The sequence below is a fragment of the Podospora pseudoanserina genome, chromosome 4 (genome assembly GCF_035222485.1).
Source record: "Podospora pseudoanserina strain CBS 124.78 chromosome 4, whole genome shotgun sequence".
Lineage (NCBI taxonomy): Eukaryota > Fungi > Ascomycota > Sordariomycetes > Sordariales > Podosporaceae > Podospora > Podospora pseudoanserina.
The window spans coordinates 182,789-209,695 of NC_085923.1; the positions used below are offsets into that span (position 1 = coordinate 182,789).

A 26,907-nucleotide genomic window follows, 5' to 3' on the forward strand; every position below is an offset into this window, starting at 1 on the left:
TTTGTATATCCATCCATCCAAGATGCCGTGTATCCCAAATTTTCCATCTAGTCATGTCACAAAGGCTCTCCCTCCCACAGTCCCAACACCCTCTCCCTCACCCCAGCCCTCTGCTTGATCCCCTCGTAATACTTTCTGAGATATACCTGCTTGATTTCCTCTTCCCCCTCCTCTGTAGTTTTCCCCTTGCTCCCAAAACTCACCGCAAACACCTGCTCCCCACAAACCCTTACAATATCATGCAACACCGGCCACAAGGCGAAATCCACCGGCGACGCCGTCTCCCCCCCAAGCACGAACAACCCCTTCCCCCTCTCCGCACCGGCCCTGACCTCCCCCTCCCAAAACTCCAGCTCCTCCCACAGCAGCACCGTCACAACCTTCTTCACCTTGCCCATCCCGGGCTCCTCCCCTCCCAACCTCTCCCCCAACCCCTCCCGAACAGGCCGCCAAATCCCCTCCCCAAACTCCCTCACCGCCCTGTCCAATAACATGAACCGCTTGGCCACCTGCCCAGGACCAAACTGATCATACCTCCTCCCCGCCCCGTAAACCGCATCCAAATACCTCAACACGTTCCCCCACCCCTCCACCACCCCCCGGTCGGGATCGTTATCCTCAAACCTGCCCCCCGCGGTGCTCACGCTCCCCTTTGCGCAATTTACCCCCAACTCCCCCAGCGCGAACAAGACGCTCGCGTTGGCGATGACGTCGCTCCCGAGACAGTACCGCTTCGGCGTCCCCATGTGCAGCACAGTAAAACCGCCGGCGTAAAAGCCCTCCCAGTCAAAAGCCGGATCGTTATTCTCGGCGGAAAAGGCCTTTAGGAGTTGAATCGCCTCCGGAGTCTGCCCGTTGCGGACGGGTTGGGCTTCACCAAAGGTTTTGCCGGGGGAGCCCTGGCCCCAGATGAGGGTTTGGGAGGGGTTGATGTACGTTCCGATTTGGCGGAAGGTGAGGGAGATGCGGTGACCAGAGTGGGAGAGTTCAGAGGGGGATTTGGAAAGGGGGGGTCGTTTGTCCGGGCGGATGGCGTGGAGCCAGTGCTTGTTTGTCGAGAGGCCCATGCGGAGGAGCGAGTTGTGGGGGAGGGGGACGCGTTGGATCTGGCGTTTGGCTTTTTCCGCAGGCGAGGTTTCTTCTTGGTGGTGTTTGGAGGGGCGGCGTTTGGTGCGGAAAACCATGGTTCGCTCGGCGCCGAGGGAGAGGTTGGCGATGAAGCTGTTGGGGACGATGTCGAGGGTTTTGTCGCTGTGCTCGCTGATGTAGTCGTCGCCGCCGCGATAGTGTTGGATCAGGACGTGGTTGACGGGGTGGCCGAGGTGCTTTTCGATTGCGGTCTTGATCTGGAGGACGGTGGGGGAGAAGGGGAGGAGAGGGGGCGATTCGTCGGCTGGGTGGCGGTAGACGGGCATGTTTCCGTCCTTGTCGACTTCACCCTGGACGGCTATGCGACGAGGAACCTCGCCGCCCATGTGGGACATGCCGGCCCAGCTGACTTCCTCCAGCAGACGTTCAAAGGCATCGGCCGCGAGAGTTGGCGAAAGAACATTGGTGATGACATGAGTGTCGCCTTCACAGGAAGGCTCAGATACAGCACTGGTGAGTTTGACGTCCACACTCTTGGCATCCGGACCAGCTTCCATCTTGGGGCTGCCAGGCTCTTTGCTGTCCCTCTCAGAATCCGAATCTACCTCGATCTTGGAGTTGGTCAGCTGCTGGGTGATCTTCTCAACCTCCGGGTCTGGCTCGATCTTGAGGCTGTCGTGTTGCTTCTTGTCCATGTTGTCCGTCTCAGAGCCCACCTCGATCTTGGTTCTCTTGGTCTGGTGCGGCTCGTCAGGATCGGCTTTCTTCTCGGTCGAGTCCTTCACAGCAGGCGGAGTTGGGTCAGCGTTGGGAGGGGACCTCGGCGGCGATGCGAAGCTTTTATCAGAACCCGAATTGCGCAGCCGTAGTCGGGCGTGTGTTCTTACCCTAGTGGCATTCTCAGATTTAGTGATGGGTGCGCCAGGGGCGCGGGCCGGACCTTGTGGGCTGCTCAATGACAGCTCGCCCTGCTTTGATCCACCACCACTCGTGACGGGCTGCTTCTCCTGTTTCCTCAGCGACTCATCATCGTTGCCTGACGGCGACGAGTCCGAGTCAGCCTCCAAGGGCGTGTGTATGTATTGCTGTTGGACTTGGACATGGGCGTCTTGGGAAGGGCGTTGGTGTGCAGCAGTCGAAGTGCTTGGCCCGCTTGCGCCCCGATCTGGTGGAGGCGGCGCCGTCTTGGCAGACGTGGAGGTGGGCCCGGGAGCCTTGTCTTTCCGTGGTGTGACCGAAGACCCGCTCGGCCGGTTCAACTGCATGTTGGAGATAAAGGGGGAGAGCCCAGACGGGCGGCTGTCTGCCGGCGGCGGTTGCAGTTCTTGCATGACTGCGCTGGCGTTGACCACCTGGCTGCCCGTCAACTGCACGAGCTGTTTGACGGCGTTGAAGTGCCGCAGCTGATTCCGGAAACCACAGCAGTCCTCCACAATCGTCATCTCGTATCCATGTCTGCCTGCATCCAGCGCTGTCGCGTAGATGCTGATGTTGGTCAGGGCTCCACACACGTACAGCCCTGTCACGAAGCGACGCCTCAGTGTCTGCACCAACTCTTGTTGACTCGAGGCAAAGGCGCTGTAGTGTGTCTTGGTGAAGACAATATCCCGGGTGGCATCGACGGCTTCTTGGACTTCTGCAACCAACTCGGCTCCTTTGGTCCCCTTTCTAACACAGGGTTTCTTCGGAGCCCCTCCGTTGCTCAGAAATGCCTCGTCGTCAGCCTCCATCGCGGCGCCATCGTGTTCTCGTGAGGTGGGAGGGCGACCCCGAGCGCTGCCTGGTCTTGGTGGGCGTATTGGCACGTTGGCTGTGATGATCTGCTCTCCTTCGGCCGATAATGACCGGTGACGCTCAAACTCGCTGCGGACCCAGACCACATCACCGGCGCCAGAATCTCGGAAAACTTTGACCAACTCAAGGGACCGCTTCATAAAGTCGTCAGGCTCGCTCACAGGCAGAGCTCCGTCTGGGGAAATAAAGTCATTCTGGAGGTCGACGACCAGCAGGGCCTTCCGTGTCCGTATGGCCGGAATGGCGGCGGGGTTGATGGGGAACGCAGGGCGCATGATGTGTTGACAGGCTTATGATAACATCAGTTTCTTGTTCAAAATGTCAACAAAAGAAGAAATTGAAAAGGGGGAGGAAACAACCTCAGAGTATTCTTGGATTTTCCACACAGCATCACCGGCCCGTCAACTCGATATAAGATATGCTTGAAAAGGCAAGAGACAGAAAAGTTCAAGTCATAGGGCGCGTTGTTGACATGGCAAGCAAGCGTCGGCCGTGTCAGGTTGCAGCGGGTGGATGGTTCGTCGAGTGGCGCCTCGCTCTGTTTCACTCCCTGAGCTCCTCTGAGGTTGACGTCGATGTCTGGTGGGCCAAAAGATGCCGTTCTCGGATCGGAAGCTTGTCACTGGGATATCCACTTGCCGCGGCGGGGCGTTTTAGTTGGTCGTTCTTGGAGGTTGGCGTGTATCGTCCCTCGAGCTGGCTTTTGGGGCAGATGATGGTGTTGACAGGAAAAGTACACGGGGACATCAACAGACTGAACCAAGCGTTATTATTTAGTCATTCGGCGGCGGCGCAAACTCGAATCGGACCGGACACTTTCAGGAAGGCTTCCGCTCTCGGTGGAAGAATCGGTCAGCAGAGACAGCAAAAGTCTCCGTGTTCAGATAAGAAGAAGAGAAGGTGACAAGACGGTTTTATGATCGGGACCCGGGATGCGGCGGTGGGGTAAAAATGGCGATACGACCTTCATCTCTCAGATCGGAATCTCTTCTTCTGAAGGCTTGGGTGTGTGTGAGTGGTCCGCAATTTATCTGGCCCTGCCAGGCCCTCGCCAAGCACTGCAACAGCAACAACACCACGCATACACTACACGCCCCCCCTCTATCTCCTGAAAATCATGTGTCTCCGTGTCTCATCAACCATCAACCTGCTGGAAGGAGTAAGGCCAGCTCTTGACATTGACAGGACCCCTGCCCCGCATGTTCGGACGGATGGCCCCAGGCCCAGATGCTCAGGGCAAGGATCACGACAACCTTGAAGTGGCGTTGGCCAACCACACTCTCCCGGAGCTGGCTCCTCGACCCCACCATCCATCCCACTTCACGTCGGTCTATCATCAGGGCGAGATTTACATCCAAGAGGAGAGGATGATATTCCCTCATGTTGTAATGGCTCGAGCCCACAAGGACGAACGAAACTTGATACCATTTACCAACAGCCATCGTCCCTTGAAGACTCCCCTCTCTCGCACCCTCACCACAAAATAGTTTGACGCACAAAAGTAACTTGACCGATATTATACTATGAACCATGCTTTAAAAGTAAAGAAATGGGCCCCTTTAAAGCCTATAGACCATCCTTCAACTCATGTTGACCTACCTTCGTGTCTCAATTATTCTGTGCCAAGGGTGCCTCGAAATACCAGGTACACGACCGCTACCACCCAACCTGAACAACGGAAATGTAAATTTCCGAACACGCTGTTGGTCTGCTCGTAAAACTCTTATAGATCCGATATACCCACCCATCCGAAACCAGTCTCATAATCCAGGAACAGAAATCTATATCAAGCAAGAACCGCCACTTACCAACCGCCTACATGTATGTACTCACGGAACTCCACGGAAAACCTCAGAACTATACACAAAATCCTGCAGCCGACTTTGGGAACGTTGGATGATGGCCCGGCCTGCATATGCACGCGAAAACGGCGTCTGTGTGTTTCTGCTCACATGATGCAGAGACACACGGCAGGTTGGCGGTCAGGGAGATTCATCAGGACAGGAAACGGAAGAACGGCCTGGTCCGTGTCTTCTCCTGTGTGCGAAGACATTCATGATCTGAGATCCTTCCATGTTGATGTTGCATCAGACAGCTAGTTTATCGCTTTCCGCAACGCGGCACAGCTCCTGCCAGGCAAGCATATTGAAGGCACAGGGCACATCATATACGGTGTAGAATGCAAGGGCTAATTGCACCTCGTCTCAAGTATATCCACAGGCCAGCCAGAAGTTCACAAGAAAATACAACCGCAACAAGCTGAATAATAATCCTCACCCGAGACAACCAGGGGCGTGGAGGGAAAATGCAGAATCTGGCGGCGGCGGCGGTGAGCGTTCAACACGAGCAAGAGCATCGACACAAATCTGCAGCCATCCACCAGAATATCATCCGTCAATGATATTGGATCTCGACATGCAGTTGGAGACAGACATCAAGCAGGAACAACAGTGCGAGAAAGGCCAAGGCCAAGACAAGACAAGACGGGAGGGAGCGGAAGCATGCGTCGCCGTTTAGGTAGGGTTCTGTGCTGTTGTGCTGCTGGGCACAGAGATGAGTTCCCCGAACCCAGACATTGACGTGGCTAGCCGTTTTCTGTGTCTATTTTGGACTGTGCATACCGCTAGATCTGTACCCCGAGGTCGCCGAGCAAGACCTGATCCAAAATATCCCAGCCTGGCTTGATGACCCCAAGATATCTCCATCGCTCTTTGGTGACAAGTAGACAGAACCAACTCAATTAGGCACCTCCGGAATCCTCATCACTCCCCTCCACCCCAACATCCCCCTCAACACCTCCACCACCTCGTCAAAATCCGGCCTCCCCTCCACATCCCCATCCTCGCACCTTCTCTGCAGCTCCTCCAACCCCCTCCTCATCGCCCTCTCCCGCTCCCCCTCCCCCCCTTCTTCCACAAGCCCGAGCACATCCCCCACCAACCTCCCAAACGCCGCCACCTCCACCCTCTCCACCCCATCCTCCTCCTCCCCATACACGCTCGCCGCCCCAAAATCCCCCAACAACCCATGCCCATCCTCCTTGCTAGCCAAAATATTATGCGCGTACAAATCCCCATGACAGATCCTCCGCCCATGTAGATGCGCCCCCGCCCCCGCAATCCCCGTCAGCATCTCCACCGCCTTCCCCATCTCCCACCCCCTCTCGCCCTCCGTAAACCGATCCCGTGTGCAGCTCTCCAGATCCGGCGGCAAGCCCAAAACTTCATACCCCCTCGGCACCAAACTCATCACAATCCCCCCCTTCACCCCTTCCCTTTCCCCTTCAGAATATCCCGTGACCTTTCCCACAACACCTATCAACGACTCGTGCGATCCGGCGAGCAACACCGCCTCCATCTCATCTTCCGGCCTGCCGTCGCTCGTGAGAGAACCTCTGAACATTTTGACGGCTACGTCTTCTGTGAAGTCGGAATCAGGGGAGGGCTTCCATTCTGCTTGGGAGATGATGCCCGAGGCGCCCCGGCCGAGCACGCGGGAGATGGCGAGGGAGCTGTAGGGGATGTCGAGGAGGCCAAAGGGGAGTTTGTGGGCTTTGCGGGAGGAGAGGGAGCAGGGGTTTCCGGCGAAGGAGAGGTAGGCTAGCTTGGGGAAGGCGGTGAACAAGAACTTGGGGAGGGAAGAAAAGTTGTTGGCCGAGAGGCGGAGGAGGGTGAGGTTTTGGCATTGGGTGAGGGAGGGGGGGAGGGTAGAGAGGTTGTTGCCCGCCAGGAGGCATTTCTCGAGGTTGGGACACGAGGAGATGGAGGAGGGGAGGGAGGGGATGCGGTTGTCGGTCAGGATTAGCCAGCGGAGTTTGGGGGGGAGGGTGTTTTCGGGTATGCTGGTGAGCGAGTTGTGGCGGAAGGCGACCATTTCTAGGGTGTGGTGGGAGGAGAGGTCCGGGAAGGTGGTGAAGGCGCAGTTGGAGAGGAAAAGGATTTTGAGGTTGGGGAGAGAGGTGGTGAAATTGGGTGGGAGAGAAGAAAGACCTGTCCCGGAGAGGTCGAGGTAGGTTAGGGAGGGTCCGAAGGTGAAGATCTCATCAGGGAAGACGGTGAGGGAGGGCGTGGGAGTGAGCTTGAACTTGGTGAGGCCGAGGTTGGCAAGGGAGCCATTTTGAAGGGCCTCGAGGTCGTAGGTGTCGTTGCTCATTGTAAAGTGCTGGCTTACACTGTGGACTGGGTTGGTGATCACTGGGCGGAGTGAAAAGCAGAGTGAGCTGAAGTTGAGGCGGGTGAGGCTTCCGAGATTCCAGCCCCAGAGCGGGTCTCATGCTGGGCTTCTCGTCTCACCCGCCTCTGCCCCACAGGGCATACTGAGCATCACATGAGCAAAAGTAAAGACATTCTTATCATGAATATTCCAAACTCAAATCATCTGAACTGAGCGCGCGCAAATCGACTGAACTATTCTGACAAGACACAAAACTGGTGAAGAGAGAGATGCTCAAGGCTGAAATCTAAAGTGGAGATAACTGTGGGGGGTTGTGCAGCGTGAAGCTAGTGCAACGGCCCTTTGACATCAGTGGACCGTGCTCCCGTCAGATTGAACCGCCGCCGAACTTGGGACCCAACTTCCATTGCCAATCTCAAACCCTCTCCAGCAAAAGGCCAGTCCCGTTGCGAGCGACAAAACAAGGCCTCCACACATCCACTCCGAACCGTCACAATAGAATTGGTTCCGTACTCGATCTACCGATACAAATCCATCACAATGTCGTCCGAGGCGCGAAAACGGACGGCCGAGCCCACCGACGACGAGCTGCCAGCCAAGAGGCAACGAAGCGTGGAGGGCGACATCGTCTCGGCCGTGGAACAACTGCAGACATTGAATATCGCACCTTCCATCACCCATGAGGAGATGGCGCGCGCTGGACTGCGTCGCGCCATCGCCCTCGCCTTGAAGCATGTTGGATTCGACTCGTCCGCGAAGGATGCCATGGAGATGTTTACAACGATGGTGGAAGAGTGTAGGTCTTGCATGACGGTCATCAACAGCCTAGTTGAAGATCTAACAAATGAAAACCAGATGTCGAGTCGCTCTTCGGGACTGTCAAGATCAATGCCAATGCTGCTCGCCGTTCCCAACCCATTCCTCGCGACTTTGAGCGCGCGTTGAAGTACTTCAACCTGACCACCACTGCGCTCGAACCACACAAGAAGAATCCTATTCCAAGAGCCAAGAGGATACCTGAATACGAGCCGATACCAGAGCGCGATCCCGTTTTCGTCGACATGCCAGTACTCGGCGCGGAGCTGGACGGTGCTCGCGACAAGGAATCCAAACTCTACATCCCTAAGTCGTTCCCTGCCTTTCCAAGCATTCATACCTACAGATACACGCCTGAGACGATTGAGACCGCTACCGTGGTGGATGACTGGGGGAGCTTTGCTTCGGATTCACAATCCCAGACGCTCAACGGATCACAAGCCACGCCACAGCCGCAACGACCGCTTGCACCCGAGGAGATTCCCCATGGCGATCCCAAGAAGCTGCGCGAGGCTGCCGCAAAGGAAGCAAAGGCAGGGGAGGCGGCTCTACGAAGGTTGATGCGCGCCTCCAAGATCGCGAAGCAGAAGGAGGTCTGGACTTCGGCGCAGTCTCGGCCAGCGAGGCGGGAGCGTCATGAGCTTTGGGAGTCTGCTATGCGCGAGTTCATCGAGGATGACACGAGGGCCAGCGGCAAAGAGGTGGCGTCAGGAGGGTTGCATGGCGAGAAGGGCAGGTTCGAGATTGCCGATCATAGCATGATTGTCAACACGGAGAAACGCTATTTCAGGCATGAAGTCCCTCGAAGTGGTGCCAGGAAGGCTTTGGCCGCCGCTCAGGGTATCTCCAGCAAGGGTTGAGAGGTGGTATGGGACGTAGCGTATAGAGCCGCACAGAATGCAGGACTATGGGATTCGGGGATTCGTAATGCAAGAGGAACCAAGACAGGGTTGGGATGCATCACAGGAGTTTGGACTTAATTTTGGCGCTGGGGAGACGGACGGGAAAACAGGATCATTGATACCCCATGCACAACTCTTCTAGAAATAGGGGTCAATCAGAAGCATGTAGCTTAGCTTTAATCTATTACCATCGCTGAACTCTTTGTTCTCCTGTTTATCTGCAATGGACTTCATTCCTTATCACTTATCAAAGATGCCTTATCGATAGCAAGGCCGCAGCCCATGTCCAGGCGGGCCCGGGCTCAGCTCCACCTAGCTCCAAAGCTAGGTCGGTGCCCCACATACCGACCGCCAGCTGGGAGTGGCTGTCCAGCGACTGGCGGACCGGCGAGCAAAGTGTACCCCACGATCGGACCCTATTTTCGCCGCACAAAAGTTTTGGCAATTCCCAGAGGAGCCCGCAGCGCCCCGATTTCTTGCTGACCCCGACGACTCGAGGCACCGCGAAAAAGCTCACCATTCTTCCCAAGATACTTGCATCTCAGGAAGCACATCAAGATGGCTGAGCAACTCATCCTCAAGGGCACCCTGGAGGGCCACGTAAGTCGTCCCTGCGACCTCGAATTCGCCCATTCTCGCTCGAGTTGGATGCTGACGATTTGGTACAGAATGGCTGGGTCACCAGCTTGGCCACCTCGATGGAGAAGTACGAAACCACGTCGAATCCGACTTCCTAACCGCGAGAACATGCGCTCACCAGTGAAACTAGCCCCAACATGCTCCTGTCGGCCTCTCGCGACAAGACCCTGATCATCTGGAACCTCACCCGCGATGAGACCCAGTACGGTTACCCCAAGCGGTCGCTCCACGGCCACTCTCACATCGTCTCCGACTGCGTACGTTAGATCAAGATCAGAATCAGAAGAAGGAGGGGCAGTGTGCTGATTGGCGTGGCAGGTTATCTCGTCGGATGGCGCTTATGCCCTCTCTGCCTCGTGGGATAAGACTCTCCGTCTTTGGGAGCTCTCCTCCGGCACCACCACCCGCCGTTTCGTCGGCCACACCAACGACGTCCTGTCCGTCTCTTTCTCCGCCGACAACCGCCAGATCGTCTCCGGTTCCCGCGACCGCTCCATCAAGCTCTGGAACACCCTCGGTGACTGCAAGTTCACCATCACCGACAAGGGCCACTCCGACTGGGTTTCCTGCGTTCGCTTCTCCCCCAACCCCCAGAACCCCGTGATCGTCTCTGCCGGCTGGGACAAGCTCGTTAAGGTATGTGGGACTTGGACGTATTCGGCAACTGTTGCGGCGATGATGCCTTGCAACCTAAAGTATTTGCTACTTCAGAGCCTCCGGGCCATGAGACAAACTATTTCACCATGCACTGAGCCGCAACAATTTGCAGACCATTTTTGAGGGAGTCCCACCGAGAATTCCACGCTGACATGGCTTGTTTACAATAGGTTTGGGAGCTCTCCAGCTGCAAGCTCCAGACCGACCACATCGGCCACACCGGTTACATCAACACCGTCACCATCTCGCCCGATGGATCCCTCTGCGCTTCCGGTGGCAAGGACGGCACCACCATGCTCTGGGATCTCAACGAGAGCAAGCACCTCTACTCCCTCAACGCCAACGACGAGATCCACGCCCTCGTCTTCTCCCCCAACCGCTACTGGCTCTGCGCTGCCACCTCCAGCAGCATCATCATCTTCGACCTCGAGAAGAAGAGCAAGGTTGATGAGCTCAAGCCCGACTTCGCCAACGTTGGCAAGAAGAGCCGCGAGCCCGAGTGCGTCTCCCTTGCGTGGAGCGCTGATGGCCAGACTCTGTTCGCTGGCTACACGGACAACATCATCCGTGCTTGGGGTGTCATGTCCCGCGCTTAAGTTGAATGGAATGGTTAATGCTTGAGTGCCCGGGATCAGTCGGGGCCGGCTGAGGGGGAGGAATGAGAGGTTGGTTTTATGGGTGGTTTGCTATAAAATCGGCCGCGCTGCCGCGTGGGGAGAAAATACCAGGAAGCGTCGCGATATATCGATGGGTTCCAACGGCTGGGAGGGGCGTACTTCGGAATGCTTGTCTTCGCTTTGGGTTCTCTTTCATGACACAGCATTTTTGCGAGGCAAAAGAGGGAGCAGGGAATAAAAAGAAATTTCTGTGCCTGTCACTGCTCTTGTCCTTGTCGCCGTGGCAGGCCTCGCGGCGGGGGAAGCCCGGCTGCCGGGTGGCATAGATAATAGCAACCCCATGACCAACAACGAATCATGAAGTCAGTTGTTTTGTGATGTGTATTTTTGTGTCCGTTTCAGCACTGATATCCACCTCTCTTGACACCCCAACTGTCTCATGTATTCTTTCTCTTCATTTCCCTCTGAAATAGAACTGACTAGTTGTGTGTGTGTATGAAGTCACTTTTGCGAATCTCGAGGCGGGTAGGCATCATGATATGCCAAAAACAGCAGTTAGGGTGTACTCGAGAGAAGTTTGATTTTTCCACCGCCATAATCATTCCAACATGAATATCCATGTATTCTCGTCTTTCACTTGTTATGAAGTGCAAGTATAAAAATCTAACTGAAGGATGGACCGGTCAGCCGCTCTGGTTGCTATATGCCTAGCCCAACACGTCGTCAGTAGAGCCTGCCGCGAAGAATAAAGGCCTTTTGAGGATAATCAGCAGGCCTCCAAGACAGTTCACAGGCCTTGAATATTATTAAAACGGGGGTTAGAGAAGTCGATTTGCTCTACAGATACCTTGACCATGGAAAACAGTCCAAGGCCTTGAAACATGACCGAGAGGGGGTTTCTGTTACCATTCTATGGCCTATTGATCATCCTTTACCGCATTCAACTTACCCACACAGCAGTGCCCATTTCTACTTTGCTCACAACGTAAGAGACATGAGACTTGTAGGAATCTACACCGTCCCAAAATGCAAAAGACAAGTTTTTGGGGAGCAGGAGGGACGATAGGAAAGTGATTTAAAAAACAAAAAAATCAGGTATTAAGTTTGTGGGTGAATAGCATAGAGTGGCTAAAGCTGGTTGGTATATTCTCTCTGGTTATCAACGGAGAGAGTTGTGATGGCTACTACTGACCCACGGTTGGGGGTGTAGCTAGCTAAGTACATTATCTGACATTTCTGCTTTGCCCTTTTTCCTTTTCTCTTGATCCTTGGTTGGTTACCCGGTAGGTGGGCCGGGAAGGGTGGGTGTTGATGTTGCTAGGTGGTGGTTACAGTATCGTCTTTGGAGGACGGACAAGGAAAAGGCAGCGGGTATCATTTCTTTCTTGGTGGTGCTGCGTAAGAAAAGAAAAGAAAAGAAAGGAAGGGAAGAAAAGAAAGGAAAGAAAGGAAAGGAAAGAAAAGAAAGGAGATTTGGGTTGAGTGTGGTGATTGGTGTTGCTGGTGAAAGAAGAGGGTGGTTTGGGCTGGGGGTGTAGACAAGCTTCATTGATCGGGATGTCCAACACCAAGAACGGGCTGTCAAAAGGTCGAGAGAGCTGTTCATCAGTTGCAAACCGCGAATGATCTCGAACCCGGCAGATTAGGCAGACGAGCGGTAGGGGTTGTAACAATGCCCATTCCCACTTCCACGACCAGCACCAGCACCAGCACCAGCACCAGCACCGCCAGTACTCCAATGCCGACCATGACCATCCCCCATCTCATCAATCCCCTGCTCAGTAACTGTGCTCCCTCCCCCTTGCCACTGCTCCTGCTGCTCCCGACCACCCCTCCCCCGTCCAATCTCCACCACCTGCGCCCTCCTAACCCCCACAGCAGGCCGTCCACACCCAAAGCTGTGCTCAAAATCAAACTCAAACTCCTGACTAACCGGCCTCCCCTCCTCCGTCGCCTCGAGTTCATGAATCCCCCCCCTCACATTTGGATCCTCTCGCCTTTGATGATGATGATGATGATGATGATGACCCCCCCCGGCGAAACCAACATAATCCTCCCTCGCCCCATAATACTCGTCCAACCCACGCTGGTACTCAATCTCCTGAAGCCGGTCGTGGACCTCCCTGCTGTAGAAGGGGAACTGGGGGCCCGAGTTTGGGGGGAAGAGGCCGATGGCGGGCTCGGAGTAGGACGGGAAGGGGTGGGTGCTGTGGGTTGACTGGTAGCTTTCGCGGGTGTTGGGACCAAGAGCCGGGGGGGAGAGGTGGGAGGGTTGGGTTTGGGATTTGCGGAGAGGGGAAAACGAGTTGCGGTTAGAGGTTAGGTTCTCGTTGGCGTAGGCGTGGATGAAGGGGGAAGAAGCCGGCCAGGGGGTGGGGGTGCTGGGTCTGCCTCCTTCGGGGGGAGGGGGAGGGTCGGGGTGGGAGATGTAGGGGATTATGTTGTTGGAGGGGGAGGGATGGGGGGAGGTGTGGACGGATTGCTGCGGGATTGTGGAGGTGCCGGCTAGGGTGGTCAGGTCGCCGTCGGATGGGGAGAAGGGGAGGATGGGGTTGGAGGAGAGGGGACCCGGGATGGCGTGGCGCTCTGAGTGGACTGTGCCGAGGGAGTTGGTGTCGGTTGGCTTGGTATTCGGTTGGTTGACGCTGAGGACTGTGAAGGGACTCCGTTTTTGCTCGGGCTCGGTCTCGGGGGCGTGGCGGCGGCGGTAGCACACAAAGGTGAGGGCGACCATGCCGAAGAAGAAGAGGAGCCCGAGCGGGATGCCGACGGCGAGGATGATGGTGGTCGTATTAGGTGAGTTGGGAGCCGTCACATTGGTAGGCGGCGTACCCATGGCCATGGTCGAGGTCGAGGTCATGCTCGATGTGCTCGAGGTGCTTGAAGTGCTTGAGGTTTTGGCCAGGGGGATGGAGGTGACCGTCGAGAGAGCGGTTCCATGGATCTCTAGAGTCTCTGAGGCTATTCTCGCCACTCTGGTTAGCAAAGACCGGGCTACATGTTTGTGGTAAAAGACACAAAGTCAGAGACAGAGTCCACCGCAGCCGCACTTACCCATCATACCCCAAGCCTCAGCAATATCGTATCCATCAAGTGAGGCCCCATCGTGATCGCACTTGGTAGGGTCAAGGGCATCATTGGAGCAGAACAAGGTCAAGTTGTCGGCACGATCTGAATTGTCACATGAAATGACCATGACCACGCCGTTGACTGCATTTGCGAAGGGCCTCGCATGATCAAGACATTTCTGCGGACAACCGGGTGCCTTTTCCCACGCGTCTGGCTGCGCGGTACATCCCCCACGATACATTACCGCCACCGCGGTGTTTCCCTCGCCGCCTGTGTCTGTGTCTGCTACACCGCACAGATTGGCCTCTCCGAAGCATATATCACCCGACGAACAGCAGACCACTGAGTCATTGGGCGAGTATGTTTTGCCAGAGTCGAGACAGGGATAGAAGGGCCCGAGGCTATTTGAATCTCCCGAGGCTGCGGTGCCATCAGCCGGCGTGCCATCAGGCCAGTAGCAGCCTGTTTCTGACACCCTCTTAGCAGAGTCACTGGGGTGGTTATTGTTGGCAAACGTAGGGGCCGGGTCGTTGGCAAATGTCGGGGCTGGGTTGAAGCGAGCGACCGGATTGGATTCCTCACAAGAGGAAATGTTTGAGAAGACGGCCATCTTTTGTTTCGTGGGTGGCTTGCAGGTAATTCAACCGTCGAAATTGAGGTCAGCATCGAATTGCCAATTCCTGAGCAACAAGGTCGATGTAATGACTTGCAGCGATCAGGCCTCAGCCGTGTAGGGACGAAGGGTCGAAAGTAGGTACTCAAGTATATGATGAGCCTTGCCCGCTCTGGCTATGTACCACGGCCGTAACCAAAACCACGCGGCGGTGAGTTGTGGACGGTGCTAGACGTTGTGGTCGAGTTTGCAGAACCTTTGAAAAGGAATTCTGTGGCGGTGCGCTGCAAAACGGTGTGATGGTTGGAGAAAGAGAAGAAAAAGAAGAAAGTGCAAAGTCGCAACGGACGACAAGTAAATGGCAGAGAAGGGGTGGGGGGAGCAGCCTATAATTACCAGTGGGCAAAAATTTGTTTGAATAGGTAAGGTAGTGAGAGGAAAGTCGCAGAGCAGAACTGGCCTATTGTGAGAGTCGCCTGAACAAGCACGCTGTGGGCAAAAAGGTACCTCGCACACAATAAAGAAGCACGCAGAGATGGGATGAATCGTAGGTGGGAGCAGCTGCAATTCACAGTCGCTCATCTCCGCCAAGCACTCTTGTTGAGATTTGTTCATCATCCTCTACTGCCCTAGATGTGCCATCTTATTTCATTTGGTCTTTGCTGCTCCCGCCTTTTTCATCACCGCGCTGCTCCTCAACGACCTTTACTCTCGCATCGGATATCTGCGAGGACAGCTGAGATGACTCCTTCGACACCGTCGACACCGACACCGCCGGAGTAACCTCCACCCCATCCGTCACCCCATCTCGTTCTTCTTGCTCCGCACGAAGCCTCTGGGCTCTCTTCCATTGGTAGATCACCCCACTCAAGAATATCACCAGCGCCAACCCAAAGATTGCATCCAAACCCACCGCTATCGTCACCCCGTTTGTAGTGAACAGCGCATTGGTTTCGCGGGTTATCTGGGTGCTCTCCACCGGTAGCGCTGGCGTTGTTGCAGTAAGTGGCGATGCCGAGGTCTGATTTTGGTATACTCGTTGTATCGCATGCCGTGATAATATGGTCTCATCATGGAGTTGTTGGGGTTGTTGACATAATGTCCCTCGACGACCACAGCCGTCTGATTCATTGTTCGCCAGCCCTGCCTTGGCAAAAATCCCGTGTCGGAGGCGGATAACCCCCATTGTGCTTTTCGTTCCTTTTGCCCTTCCAGAAGCCAAAAGCTGTTGTTGAAATCAGAGGCTTGGCGGTTTTGTTTTTTGTTTTGAATATCAGGGGCAAAATCAGGGGTAGACCCACTGTCGACAGCAACCACGAAGTAAAAAGCAGGTCAGGAAAAGAGAACAGGAAAAGGAACAAAATATCATCAGGGAATACACATGGATTTTTGAATCTTCGTCAACATTTTATTTCAATTTCTAGGCCAGCACTGACTTGCACAAAGCGACCTACCGCATCGGACCAGGACGGTACCACCGGTAGCATACTAGAAATTGTCACCAGGTTTGAACCTTTTCCGTCAGGTTCTTCTCCGAGTCTGTGCTACCCTTCCCCGTGCTGTCACTGACGTGGCCGGAGAATTTCTTTGGTGTTATTGGCCACTCCGACATTTTCCGCGTGTTTGCCTCACCTGTCAGCACGGCTTCATTGTGTTTGTAACAGTTTGATCAGGTCGATGTCGATCTTGATTACGTGCAAAGTTCAGATCTCATCGACTCGCTCAAAATAGACCTGTTTCTGGCTGATGGACTGACACACAACATTTACACAACAGTCACATTCGAACAGTTCATGTGTTGTGTGAGCGTCAGTGTAGCCATCGACGAGAAGCCCCGTCGAACAGCGCAAGAGTTGAAATTCAAATTGCGAGAAGCTTTTCCAAGCCGGGTATCTGTTCGAAAGACTGCGCGCCCTAAAAAGCACATGCTCAAATACGCTCCCTGAAAATAACCCACTGCGCTCGAAGCAAATCTAGCCAGAACACCTCCCAGATGTGTACAGATCTTCCCCCGCATATTCCCACAACAAATAATAGAAAAGAGAGTCTATGTTACAGGCCCCCCACATGTCATACACCTCCTCTTGGCAGCCCTTAAAGACAACCACTGCTGACTGTTAAACCACAGCCTTCTTCTTAAGCCCGTTCTGCAACACCGCCTCCACCAACACCAAACTCTCCGGCCTTTCCCCAGCAGCACCATCACCCTCCGCCATTTCCCGTCCCCGACTCCTACTCCGACTCTGACCCCAACTATTATTCATCACCCTCTCCCCTCCATGACTCTGCCCCTCTGAATCCCCACCCCCAAAAACCTCCTCCTCCTTATTCACCACCACCGCCCCCCCTCCCATAATCCCCCGGCCCCGAACTCCCATCCGGCACATGGAACCTCTTATCAAACCTCGCCACCGCATACCCATACACCACCACCAACTCAATCCCAAAGTTGAGGCAGTAAAACGCCGGCTTGGAATGATACCAAGCCGGATCCGTCACCAACCTCGGCACAAACCCAATCCCCGCCCTAAACGCCGCCCCCAACGTCAACAAAAGCGACGATCCCACCAGCAAGAAAATCTTGCTCCTCATCCTCCCCTGCCCAAACTTGTCCACCTTATTGTTCCCGCCCCCGCCCGGCCAAAACACGGCCCCAGCAACGACCACCACCGGTGAAACCGCCAGCACAGCCATATACACCCCCGCAAAAAGCTGCACCTCCCTCGTCTTTTGCCTGACCCCAAGGTCGGAACTCATCATCCCGACAACAGTAGCCGTGACAACCATCACCAAAACAGCAACCACACTCCCAAACAATCCCTTCCACGCCCACCCGAGGGTCTTGTTCCACCCTATCCGAGGTCTGTATGCCCTCAAGACCCGCTGCGCGAAGACGAGGTTGACAATGTACAGCAGCAGGACGCCGGCGGCGACAAAGATGGTGGCTGCCAGGGCGATGCCGGTGTTGGTCGGGCGGGTGGCCCAGACGATGCGCATGACGAGGGAGGCTATGCGGGCCATGCAGAAGCCGAAGAGGAGGGCGGAGAAGAGGAACTTGTGGGAGCGGCGGCGGTTGAGTTGGAAGATTGTCATGTGGGTTGTTGCGGCGAGGATGAAGAGGAGGAGGAGGGAGGAGGAGATGGGGATGTCGAGGGGGGGCGTGGGGGTTAGGCCTAGCTGGGCTGGGGGGACGGGGGGCTGAGGGATAGGTTAGCTGGTGGGAGTGTAGCAGGGGAAAGGGAGAAATCATACAGATGGTTGGGTGGTTGGCATGACGACTTGTCGTTGTGGAAGGGGTATCAGCGGCATTGTTTGTGAGGGTTTGGTCTGTGTGGTTTGTGTGTTTGTACTCGGGATGTGAAAAGTCGTAACCTATCGGGAATTGTCTTTGGGCCGCAAGTGGCGACTTTTTTTTCTCTTTTTTTTTTTCGTGTTAATAAAAGAAGAATCGTCGGCCAGTGAGGAAACAGCTGGTGAAAGTCGACAGTCAGGCCGTAAACCGGATACCGCACCCGTGATACAGCAATATAGCTTGCCTGATGCTGTGGTAACAAGTGACAGCGTACGCTAATGTTTGCTAACGTCGCGGGTGTAATAAAAGTACCGTAAACTGTGCTGCGGTGTGTGCTCTGTCAGTTCTGGTGTGATGTGATGAAACGAAATGGTAGAGTCGCAGTTGCAGCAGGTGATAGATGTCAGTTGCCTAGCTGTAGAAACTGGAGTAGTAGTGGTGGTCTGGCGGTCATCTGCAATGTAATCGGATCAATCAATCTGGAACAACTGACTGACACCAGATGAGTGACCTTCAACCGTTGACAACGAGGGCGTTGTGAAACATTCGACGGCGGCGCCAGCTAAAGAGAGTAAAATTCACTTGGGACGGGAAATGGGATGGTCTGGCACTTAATCTCATGACAGCTCGGTCGGGCTGTGGGAGGGCATTGTTCTCTTCTTTTCATTAGGTGACATGTTGGAACTTCACACCTACAACTATCCAACCTCGTCCATCCGGTCCATGCTCATCCGGGCCTCAGCTTGTCTGGATTTGGAAAAAGGGTCATGAAAAAGGAGCCACGAAAGTATTGGCAGGCTTTGTGACGTCGGTGACAAAAAGCACCGCCGCACCGGCGCCCGCCAACTACACCAAACTCGATTGGTCTAAGTCCGGCCTCTAAGCCGGAGCTTGGGAAGCGCGAGCGCCGATGGCCACCGTTGCCTAGTCCCGATTCACCGACGTCTCGGCGGAACACTGTCATCCTTTTGTTTAAAATATCGATGACAGGACAAGCCACTTTAACTCCAAGAGCCAACCAACAAGCCATATATTACGCTTCGCCCATAAGATGCATGTGGGATATTGGTCATCACAAGAAGCCACAAACCCGGTGTTTCTTTCTTCGGGTTAAGCAACACACAATATGTTTTACTTGGGATGTGATTAACTCCGGCATAACCGCGAGCCATCATCAGAGAAAAGTCCAGAACGCCGTGTTCCTGTTACACCAAACAATCCTGATGAAACCACAAAGACCCCCGTCATGTCATACCGCATGAAAATCCCACCGCTCTTCCGCCGCGTCACGGCAGCTCGTGGCTGAACGTCCGTTTGGGTGGCTGGTATCGAGGCTGACCCGGGTATACATTGTCCTGCTGAGGGGCAGCCGCAGTTTCCATCACATTTGGTATTTTTGGCTGGCGGAAGTAGTCGCCATTTCGGCTTGACAGGGAACCCTGCTGAGTTGCTGAAGGGTAAGGAGCAAACGGGTAGTAGTTGTTGTCTGGCTTTTGGATGCTGGGGTCCAGCGGAGGAGGGGTTTCGGCCCGGATGGGCGCTTCCCGTTGTCGCTTGCGGATGTAAAAGAAGACGAGAAATCCTCCCGCGATGGTAACTGTGAGACCGACTCCTATGCCAACGCCGACGGGTACGGCGCTGTTGTCCTGCTGGGGCTCTTCCGATGAGGGTGGGGGTGGTGCAGCAGTTGACTCTACTGAAGCCGTCGACTCTCCTGAAGCTGTCGAAACCGAGATATTAGACGTTCTGGTCGGCTCAGTTACGGTTGTGGTGACAGGGACATCAGAGGTGCCCGGCGCCGGTCGGGTAGCTGTATGAGCCAGGGACATGTCGGCTGTGTCCTGGGATGTCTTTACCGGATCACCTTTGCCTTCAGTCTCAGAGGGCTTGGAAGCGGACGTCGAATCTTTGACTGACGTGCTCAGGGATGGCAGTGGGCTGGCGGTGCCAAGGAAGTTCTCTAAGCCACCTACAAATGTCAGGGTTAGCACAGCAGGACATGATACTCGGGCTCGACAACTCACCATCAAAGGTTACGGAGCTGTCGCAATGGTCAGGAGGACCGTCGGGAAAAGCTTCTTGACAGACAAAGCCTGTGTCCGGATTCGAAGTATTGCAGGGGTACATTCCAGCTAACCTAGCGGGTTTGCAAAGTATGGGTGGGCAGTCATAGAGACTCTTTCCCTTCCAGTCTTTGATGGTGCAGCCGCCGCGGTAGTAGTGCTTAACCCCGTCCTTTTTCTCACGTAGGCAGAGCGAGTTGACCATGCAGCTATCCCCTGGCATACAGCACAGGGTGCTCTCGATTTTGGGATTTGCATCGTTGCTGCATCGCGTAAGTTCAGTCGTTTTCTCCCGGTTCATGTAGTAGCAGTCCGCCGAGATTGAAATTTTGACCGAGGTGACGAGAAGAAGCAGGAAGAGAAGCTGCCGGGGCAGCGTGGCCATAATCATGGTGATCGTATTGGGTCGTCGAGTTGGTATGGCTAGGGGAGAGGAGGGTATGCCATCAACTAATGGCCAGTCGATAGTGTGGTCGATACTGTTCGATGGAAACTGTGGTGCCAAAATTGGTACCCTAGTTGCGGATTAAAAACAGGACGACGAGGCTCTCGCCTTCAACACAGACTTGCTTTGACAACCACTGCGCAGAGGTTGCGGGCAGAGTGCCCACCAGACTCGCTGGAGCAGGCCGAGGACAGCAGAGGAAGAAACCCAGTGGTTGCCCATGCTCGCAATACACAGGAGAGCACAGAAATTCCGCCGTTCATGCCCTCATGCACTTTCATGAGGTCTGGTCTGACCTGTATCACTTATGACCCGTCGTGTGTTCTCGGTGTTGCTGGTCAGCCTGGCAGATGACTTATGGACCGATCAACCTCAGCTCCTCGTTATTGTCCGGTGAGCTAAAGGATCAGATGGAAGCCATATTTGTGGGCTTCAGAAGAGAGATATCCCTCACTTTGAGCCCGCCCTGGGGGACTGCACTTGCCAACTCCCTCTTTACCTAGCTGTTCCACCAAACAATTTCCTTGGTGTTGGTGTGAGAACTTCACGTCTCCTGTTGAGCGACTATGCAGCCTGTGGCAGCCCGGCTCACTTGAAGCCTCAAAACCAGACACAACAGCAATAACATCACCATCAAGAAAAGCACCAATCAAAGCTGGGATGAGAAGTTGGAGCAAATAATTGTGGTTCCTTGCAGAAGACATGGAAGGAAAATCGGACCAAAGTTGGGGGAAGTTGTTGATGGTGTGAGCCAATTAGGACCAGCCCCACCTCCCCCGGAATTTGCCGACCGAGATTTTTTGAACCTCCAATTCAACGTCCCACCTTGCAGCGACGACGACGACGACGGCCGCCAGTCCATGCCCACCCCATCGCCGCCATGAGCCTCAGCATGCCAACGCGGCGGCTCGTCCGGGGAGGTCTGTCCTCCCTTCCCCCGTCCCGTTCCTCCTCTGGTTGACTAACAAACCAACAGCCACCTCCCCCACGACCACCACCCTCGCCCTCCAACAGCCCTCCCGCTCCCTCTCAACATCCCCCTCCCGCCCCTGGTTTTGGTCCAAAAAGGAACCCTCTTCCCCCACCAACCTCAAAGATGCCATCACCACCGGCACCGCCGAAGCCCGCAAGTCCCTCATCTCCAAACTCCAATCCCGCTCCGAAGCCCCCGCCATCTTCGAAGACGAAGTCGCCCCCCAACAGCAAGCCGTCACCGAAAAGGAAGCCGCCGTCCTCTCAGGCGACCAGAAATCCTCCGCCACCAGCGGGCCCCTCACCGCCAGCCAAAAAGCCGCCCAGCCAAAGACCTTCACCCGCCTAGGCGGCTCCCTGGTAAAAGAAGCCCTCGCCCGCAGCGTCGATCCGGACCCGCAAGCCCGCGTCCGCTGGGAACGCAAGATCGCCATCCGCCAGGTGAAAAACGGCACCGACGCCTACAGCCTCGAGCCGCGGCTCGCCCGCATCGCGAGGACGGAGCGCAGCCTCCATTCCAAGTCCCCCTGGCTGCCCACCTCTGTCAAGAAGCTTGTCCACCTGGCCAGGCAGATCCAGGGGAAGAACGTGGAGGATGCGCTGGTGCAGATGAAGTTTTCCAAGAAGAAGATGGCTGCCGAGGTGACCACCCAGCTCAAGATGGCGCGCGATTTGGCCATTGCCGAGAGGGGGATGGGTCTGGGACAGGGACAGGAGGGCAAGATGGAGATTCAGAGAAAGGACGGCAAGTGGATGACGGTGGGGGATCGGTCAAAGATGTATGTTGCCGAGGCGTGGGTCAACAAGGGCCCCGTGAGGGCCAAGAACCCGGATTATCGGGCCAGGGGGAGGATGTTTTTGAAGGAGTCGCCTTCTACCAGTGAGTTTGCCCTGCCTTGTTGGTGCTGCGAATGGATGGTTCTAACATGGAAATAGGTCTCAGTGTCGTTCTCAAGGAACACAAGACGCTCGTGCGGGAGCACCAGGAAAGGGAGCACAGGAGGAAAAAGCAAGGGCCTTGGGTTCACCTGCCTGACAGGCCGATTACCGCCCAGAGGGCGCATTACTCTTGGTAAATGCCAAGGAGAAGGAGAAGGGGAGAGAGAGAGAGGGAGAGAGAGAGAGGGAGAGAGAGAGAGAGAGGGAGAGGAGGAGTAGCTATGTAACATGTACAATATGAAACCAAACGTGTATTTTTTTTTTCAGTCCGTCAAAGCCAAACTTCTCATGAGAGACCATCTCTCGGCATGGGTCAGGCAATTCGGTGTATGTCAGCTATGGATGTAATCTTTCATCAAAGCAGCTACAGAAGTTTGCGAAAGACACTCGTGGCTGACCTCAAAAATAACAGGTTTATTTCACTTCAAAAATCTCTGGTAACTATGTACAAAGCAGCAAAGGGAAAGAAAAGCCCGGCCGTGGTAATCATAAAATAAATAACAAGAACAAAAAAGGGAGTCAAAAGACAGCCTTGAGACCAAACCAACCACCACCCGGTCTTCTCTGTGCATTGTTCCCCTGACTCAGGACTTCCACCCCTTTAAACAATGCTCTCCTTTGGGAGTTTCATCCACATCAGTTACACCAACGTCCATCAGCCGGAACAACGCAAGCCCAAGGTACTTTTTTGATGTAATTTTCTCTTTTTTCACTGTGAGCGCTGCGCTGACGATAAATCTTTCGCCCTCCCATAAAAACCTTGATTTTTCCTCTCCCCCCTTTCATTGGTTTGCTCAGTCAGGTAAGGCCTCCTGACCAAAAAAAAAAGATCCCGTTCCATGTCAATTGTATGTTCTGTGCAGTCCGGCTGACGATATCGATGACATATTTTCTTGTTCCCACGCTCCCGCTTTTTTTTCTTATAAAAAAACCCACGCAGGAATCAACCCAGCCGAACCAATTTTTTGGACAATATTTACACCATTTGTCTTGGTTCCATTGGCTTGGGCTGCTTCCCCTCCGTCATGTCATCATACCGATAGCTCTTAATCTCCAGCTCGTTGGCGCCAATGTCGTAGTCGGAGCTGTTGTTGCCGTGGTTGTAAGGGTTCTGCTCCCGGCTCGGCATCGGAGGCGAAATCTTGTATCGGTCAGCTCCGGCGGAGTCGTTTGACTTCTTGTCAACGTGGCGGTTGCGGAGGAAGATGCAAACTCCCACTCCGATGAGGGCGAGAACAGCGGCGCCGACACCGACACCAATGCCAATCTTGGCGGCTTCGGGGAGACCGGCAGGCGCACCTTCGTCCTCGGGGGCTTCGCTAGTCTCTTCCGCTTCGTCTGCAGAAGACGACTTGCTGGGGGCTTCGGTAGGAGTGCTGGTGACCTCGGCTGTGGATTCGGCGGTTGGGCTGGATTCAACCTGGGTGGCATTGTCAGTACAGAATTCTAATCTCGGAAGTCAACGAACCTACGGCAGTCGATGTCGCCTCTCCATCCGGATTTTCTGTAGGGGTTTCTGTGGAGGTGGGCTCGGCAGCAGCAGTCACATCGGTCGTTGGCTCGGCTGGCGTGGGCTCGGGAGCTGGAGTCTCGGCAGGAGGGTCGGCAGGAATGTCTCCGGCAGGGAAAGGCGCACCGACAGCTGAGCAGCCGGCACTGAGCGCTGCCATAAGCGCGGGTTCATAGTCGGCAGCGCATGCTCCTGAATCCCGCACGCAGTTTTTGATAGCAATTCCCCAGTCAACCTTGGGGCATAAGCAGGCATATTGGGATGCTGGGCAGTCATAAGTTGGGGCTGTCAAGAGACAGTTGTGCTATCATACTGTCAGTCATGGCCCTCTCATACTGCCTGTTGTCGACTTACAGCACAAGGGTCCAGGCTGCCAATGTCCAGAGCGAGGGCGAGGCCGCTGGCTGCCGAGAGCAGGGCCAAAGACCGGAGGGTCAACATGGTGGTGGGATGTTGCTGTGTCCGTGATGAGGAACTGGATGGGAGAGGTCGATGGTGTCGTCGAGAAGTGGCAGATGAGGAGGTGGCGCCTCAATCATGAGCTATCGGGGGTGTCCGAGGAATGCAGAGCTGTGCGTCTCGGTCTGGGTGAGCCTGCTAAAGTCCAGAAGTGTGAGGCTGATTCCTTCCCTTCCCGATTTGATGTGGTGTCGAGTGAGGTGAGCAAGGAAGCGGAAACGAAGAAAAAAAAAAGAAAAAACCAGCGCTGAAGGAGTGATCGCCGGGCCGAGTGAGAATCGAATTGGGTGTGTCTGGTATATCAATGAGTGTAGGTGAAGGTGAAGATCAGTCGACTCCGTGAGGAGATGCGGAAGGAGAGAAGGGCGGAGGTCAGCTGGTGTGGGCTCCGAGGGACCTTTGCGAGTTAAGTTCTCCCCCCCCTGCAGGAAGGAATCACTGGAATTGTTCCATCCCCAGACTGATTGGGTGGTTTTGGGACCTTTCCTGTTCGGCGGTACGTACCCCCGGTTGCGCCCCGGGATCTGGGGTCAAGAAGACGGCCGTGTGTCTGGGATCCCTGCTCAAGAGCGCCGCAACCCCTGCCAAGCATCAGCCACAGCCGGAAGGCAGCCATCATCAACTTCTTGCGCTTTTCTCTTCCACAGCTAGCCAAAGATAATAAAATATCCAAATATCGCTTTCTTGTTGCTGTTTGAGGCGCACACAGTTCCCCTGCATCAACACCCGCCCGACGTAGAACCTGCGCCCCGATCTTGACTGCCGGCTGCACGCGTATCGGTCCCGATATAGCGATGCAGCCTGCGGAACAACAGCAACATTGCTGACAGTCCTGTCGGCATGACGGCTGATCCCGCCGCTGAAAGATCCGTTAGTTCTTGATCAAGCTCGGCATGACAGCCACATTTGCAAACCAAGTGTTCTCATGCTGAAAGGTGAGGTCATCTGAAGTTGGGTGTCCGTCAATGCCAAACAGAGGGGGTCACCAGTATTCGCAGATGCCATCTCATCAAATCAATTCCCAAGTTTCTGGTGCAGGTGCTGTGATCCTCACAAGGGTTGGCCTGCCTTCCCTCACCAGCCACCGCTGGAGCTTGGTTCGACGAATCAAGACCATGTCTTAATTTGACGCTTGAACAAGGATCAGCTACCTTAATCGAGTTCCAGAAATTCTGTCACCTCACGCCCGTTTGTTGGCCCAGTTGACAGCCGCCCACCAAAAATACCCTACACTATATTTCCACAGGTCGCCTTTCCTTTTTTTTTTTTTTTTTATAAAAAAAAAAGGAAAATTAAAAGAAATTTAAGTTTTAATTTTTATTTAATTTAATTCAATTTTTTACAGATACAGATAGGTATTGTCTGGATCTCTACACTTCCACCATCACTGGCATAACAGTTGGCAGTTGACGTTGGTGCCATGGCAGCCCCAAGCACACCTGCTCGGTTCGGCCAGCGCTAAATAACCACAATCGCCAGTCCCGCAGTAGCTGTTTCAGAACCTCACAACCCGGCCTGGGCATTTTTTCCCTCAGAAATCATGATGCGCCCCACTGTTTGAAGCACAGAGTGAGCTGTTCTCGTCTTTTTATTTTATTTTGTCCGGTCCCCCAGATTTTTTTCCTCATACTCGTCAGCTTTTGAACGTCGATTATCCAGCTGTAGGGAGTGACCCCTGACCACGCCGTGAGGGGCAGTGAGAAACAAGCAATGCGCGCCGCAGAAAAACGCTCATCCGTCTGTTTCAGAAACTCTGTGGATTATCTGCCGGCCGGGTGTCTTGGAAGACTACGACGGCGTCTGATTTGTCCACCAAACAGCAACTCCGGTCCCTCGTCACAAGCAGAGACATGGCACTGGGCGCTGAGAAACTCTCTTCTCTCTTACATGCGCCACCCCAGTCCCTCGGCATGCCGATCTCTTCCATGCCCTAGCCGAACCTGCAGGTCCCGAGAGGACTCCAGAATGGAAAACCAGGAACATCAGATTGCCAGTACCATCGATCTTCGTTCCCGCCACTTTAAACGTGATTTCACCATGAGCCGTTTTGGAAAAGAGCCGATTGTCTTGGACGAGCCGCCGCCTCGGGAAGGCATTCACAAGATTTTACGGATATGAATTGGACACTTCTTACTTCGTATAAAAACCCTCACAATCGCGGCATGTCGTCATGGGTGTATGGATCTATGTATGGGTCGCTACCGCGGTCTCATCATGCCTGCGCCACGGTGCTGCTACAAGAGAGGGAAATTGCACTTCAATGCGCCGGCCCTGGTGGTTGGGTCTGTTCGGGTGATACAAAGATGGGAAACTTTGTACTATGTACAGGGACCTGAACACACTTTGTACCCCGCTTCTGTTTCTTTGTGCTGCTGCTGGTGCTGGTGCTGGTGCTGCTGGCTGTGCCCCTGAGATCTTCTTCTGATCGTTGGTCTCTGCCGGAATGGCAGAGTACGAGCCGGTTGCGATGAGATTCCCCGATGAACGTCTCCAGTAAGATGTATGGCGTGGGATGGAAAGGGGGAGGTTCGGGTTGGAACCTTTGCTGGAAGTGGCTGTTGAACCGAGGAGATGTTTGTGGGTTGGTTGTTGGGAGCATAATCTTTCATCCGTCTGACGGACGGTCAGAGTTGGTCATCACATCGCCGGATGATCCTTCAGAAGAACTTGTGGTGAATCCTGGCAGGCTTCCGCAATGCATGCCTGAAGGACTAAGGTACCAGCCAGTTGGCGGTGCCAACGGCAGCATATTATTCTTTCACATGGCAACAGCTTTTTGGAGCATCTCCTCAGCCTATCTCTGTGTTTTCTTCAAAGATCTATCAACATTCTTCAAGGCCCTCGTCCGTGTAGTAGCA

At 54.6% G+C, this 26,907-nt stretch overlaps 10 protein-coding genes across 10 annotated transcripts; 3 read left to right on the forward strand and 7 right to left on the reverse strand.

Annotated features, from left to right (window-relative positions):
- Positions 1-56: 56 nt before the first annotated feature.
- On the reverse strand, positions 57-3,158 carry QC764_400670 (uncharacterized protein; the record flags this gene model as incomplete). Its single annotated transcript, XM_062946331.1, has 1 exon — positions 57-3,158. One exon carries the CDS (start codon positions 3,156-3,158, stop codon positions 57-59), a length of 3,102 nt encoding a protein of 1,033 aa, XP_062799910.1.
- A 1,512-nt stretch (positions 3,159-4,670) lies between these two features.
- QC764_400690 (uncharacterized protein) lies at positions 4,671-9,017 on the forward strand. The gene is made up of 2 exons (XM_062946333.1): positions 4,671-7,852; positions 7,912-9,017. The coding sequence occupies exons 1-2, from the start codon at positions 7,597-7,599 to the stop codon at positions 8,730-8,732; spliced, it is 1,077 nt and encodes a 358-aa protein (XP_062799911.1). The 5' UTR covers positions 4,671-7,596; the 3' UTR covers positions 8,733-9,017.
- On the reverse strand, positions 5,620-7,035 carry QC764_400680 (uncharacterized protein; the record flags this gene model as incomplete). The annotated part of the gene is made up of 1 exon (XM_062946332.1): positions 5,620-7,035. The coding sequence occupies one exon, from the start codon at positions 7,033-7,035 to the stop codon at positions 5,620-5,622; it is 1,416 nt and encodes a 471-aa protein (XP_062799912.1).
- Positions 9,018-9,161: 144 nt separating the features above from the next.
- cpc2 (cross-pathway control WD-repeat protein cpc2) lies at positions 9,162-10,890 on the forward strand. The gene is made up of 5 exons (XM_062946334.1): positions 9,162-9,374; positions 9,443-9,480; positions 9,544-9,670; positions 9,732-10,049; positions 10,241-10,890. The coding sequence occupies exons 1-5, from the start codon at positions 9,333-9,335 to the stop codon at positions 10,664-10,666; spliced, it is 951 nt and encodes a 316-aa protein (XP_062799913.1). The 5' UTR covers positions 9,162-9,332; the 3' UTR covers positions 10,667-10,890.
- A 1,439-nt stretch (positions 10,891-12,329) lies between these two features.
- On the reverse strand, positions 12,330-14,366 carry QC764_400705 (uncharacterized protein; the record flags this gene model as incomplete). The annotated part of the gene is made up of 2 exons (XM_062946335.1): positions 12,330-13,633; positions 13,742-14,366. 2 exons carry the CDS (start codon positions 14,364-14,366, stop codon positions 12,330-12,332), a joined length of 1,929 nt encoding a protein of 642 aa, XP_062799914.1.
- A 646-nt stretch (positions 14,367-15,012) lies between these two features.
- On the reverse strand, positions 15,013-15,555 carry QC764_400710 (uncharacterized protein; the record flags this gene model as incomplete). Its single annotated transcript, XM_062946336.1, has 1 exon — positions 15,013-15,555. One exon carries the CDS (start codon positions 15,553-15,555, stop codon positions 15,013-15,015), a length of 543 nt encoding a protein of 180 aa, XP_062799915.1.
- Positions 15,556-16,108: 553 nt separating this feature from the next.
- QC764_400720 (uncharacterized protein) lies at positions 16,109-17,678 on the reverse strand (the record flags this gene model as incomplete). Its single annotated transcript, XM_062946337.1, has 2 exons — positions 16,109-17,567; positions 17,622-17,678. 2 exons carry the CDS (start codon positions 17,676-17,678, stop codon positions 16,695-16,697), a joined length of 930 nt encoding a protein of 309 aa, XP_062799916.1. The 3' UTR covers positions 16,109-16,694.
- Positions 17,679-18,947: 1,269 nt separating this feature from the next.
- QC764_400730 (uncharacterized protein) lies at positions 18,948-22,228 on the reverse strand (the record flags this gene model as incomplete). Its single annotated transcript, XM_062946338.1, has 2 exons — positions 19,686-22,228; positions 18,948-19,630 (listed from the first exon to the last, which is right to left on the reverse strand). The coding sequence occupies exons 1-2, from the start codon at positions 20,113-20,115 to the stop codon at positions 18,948-18,950; spliced, it is 1,113 nt and encodes a 370-aa protein (XP_062799917.1). The 5' UTR covers positions 20,116-22,228.
- Positions 20,718-22,248, forward strand: mrpl22 (39S ribosomal protein L22, mitochondrial). The gene is made up of 3 exons (XM_062946339.1): positions 20,718-21,089; positions 21,146-22,021; positions 22,078-22,248. Exons 1-3 carry the CDS (start codon positions 21,050-21,052, stop codon positions 22,215-22,217), a joined length of 1,056 nt encoding a protein of 351 aa, XP_062799918.1. The 5' UTR covers positions 20,718-21,049; the 3' UTR covers positions 22,218-22,248.
- A 220-nt stretch (positions 22,249-22,468) lies between these two features.
- QC764_400750 (uncharacterized protein) lies at positions 22,469-25,045 on the reverse strand. Its single transcript, XM_062946340.1, has 3 exons — positions 23,945-25,045; positions 23,553-23,894; positions 22,469-23,500 (listed from the first exon to the last, which is right to left on the reverse strand). The coding sequence occupies exons 1-3, from the start codon at positions 24,029-24,031 to the stop codon at positions 23,057-23,059; spliced, it is 873 nt and encodes a 290-aa protein (XP_062799919.1). The 5' UTR covers positions 24,032-25,045; the 3' UTR covers positions 22,469-23,056.
- Between the last annotated feature and the right edge of the window lie 1,862 nt (positions 25,046-26,907).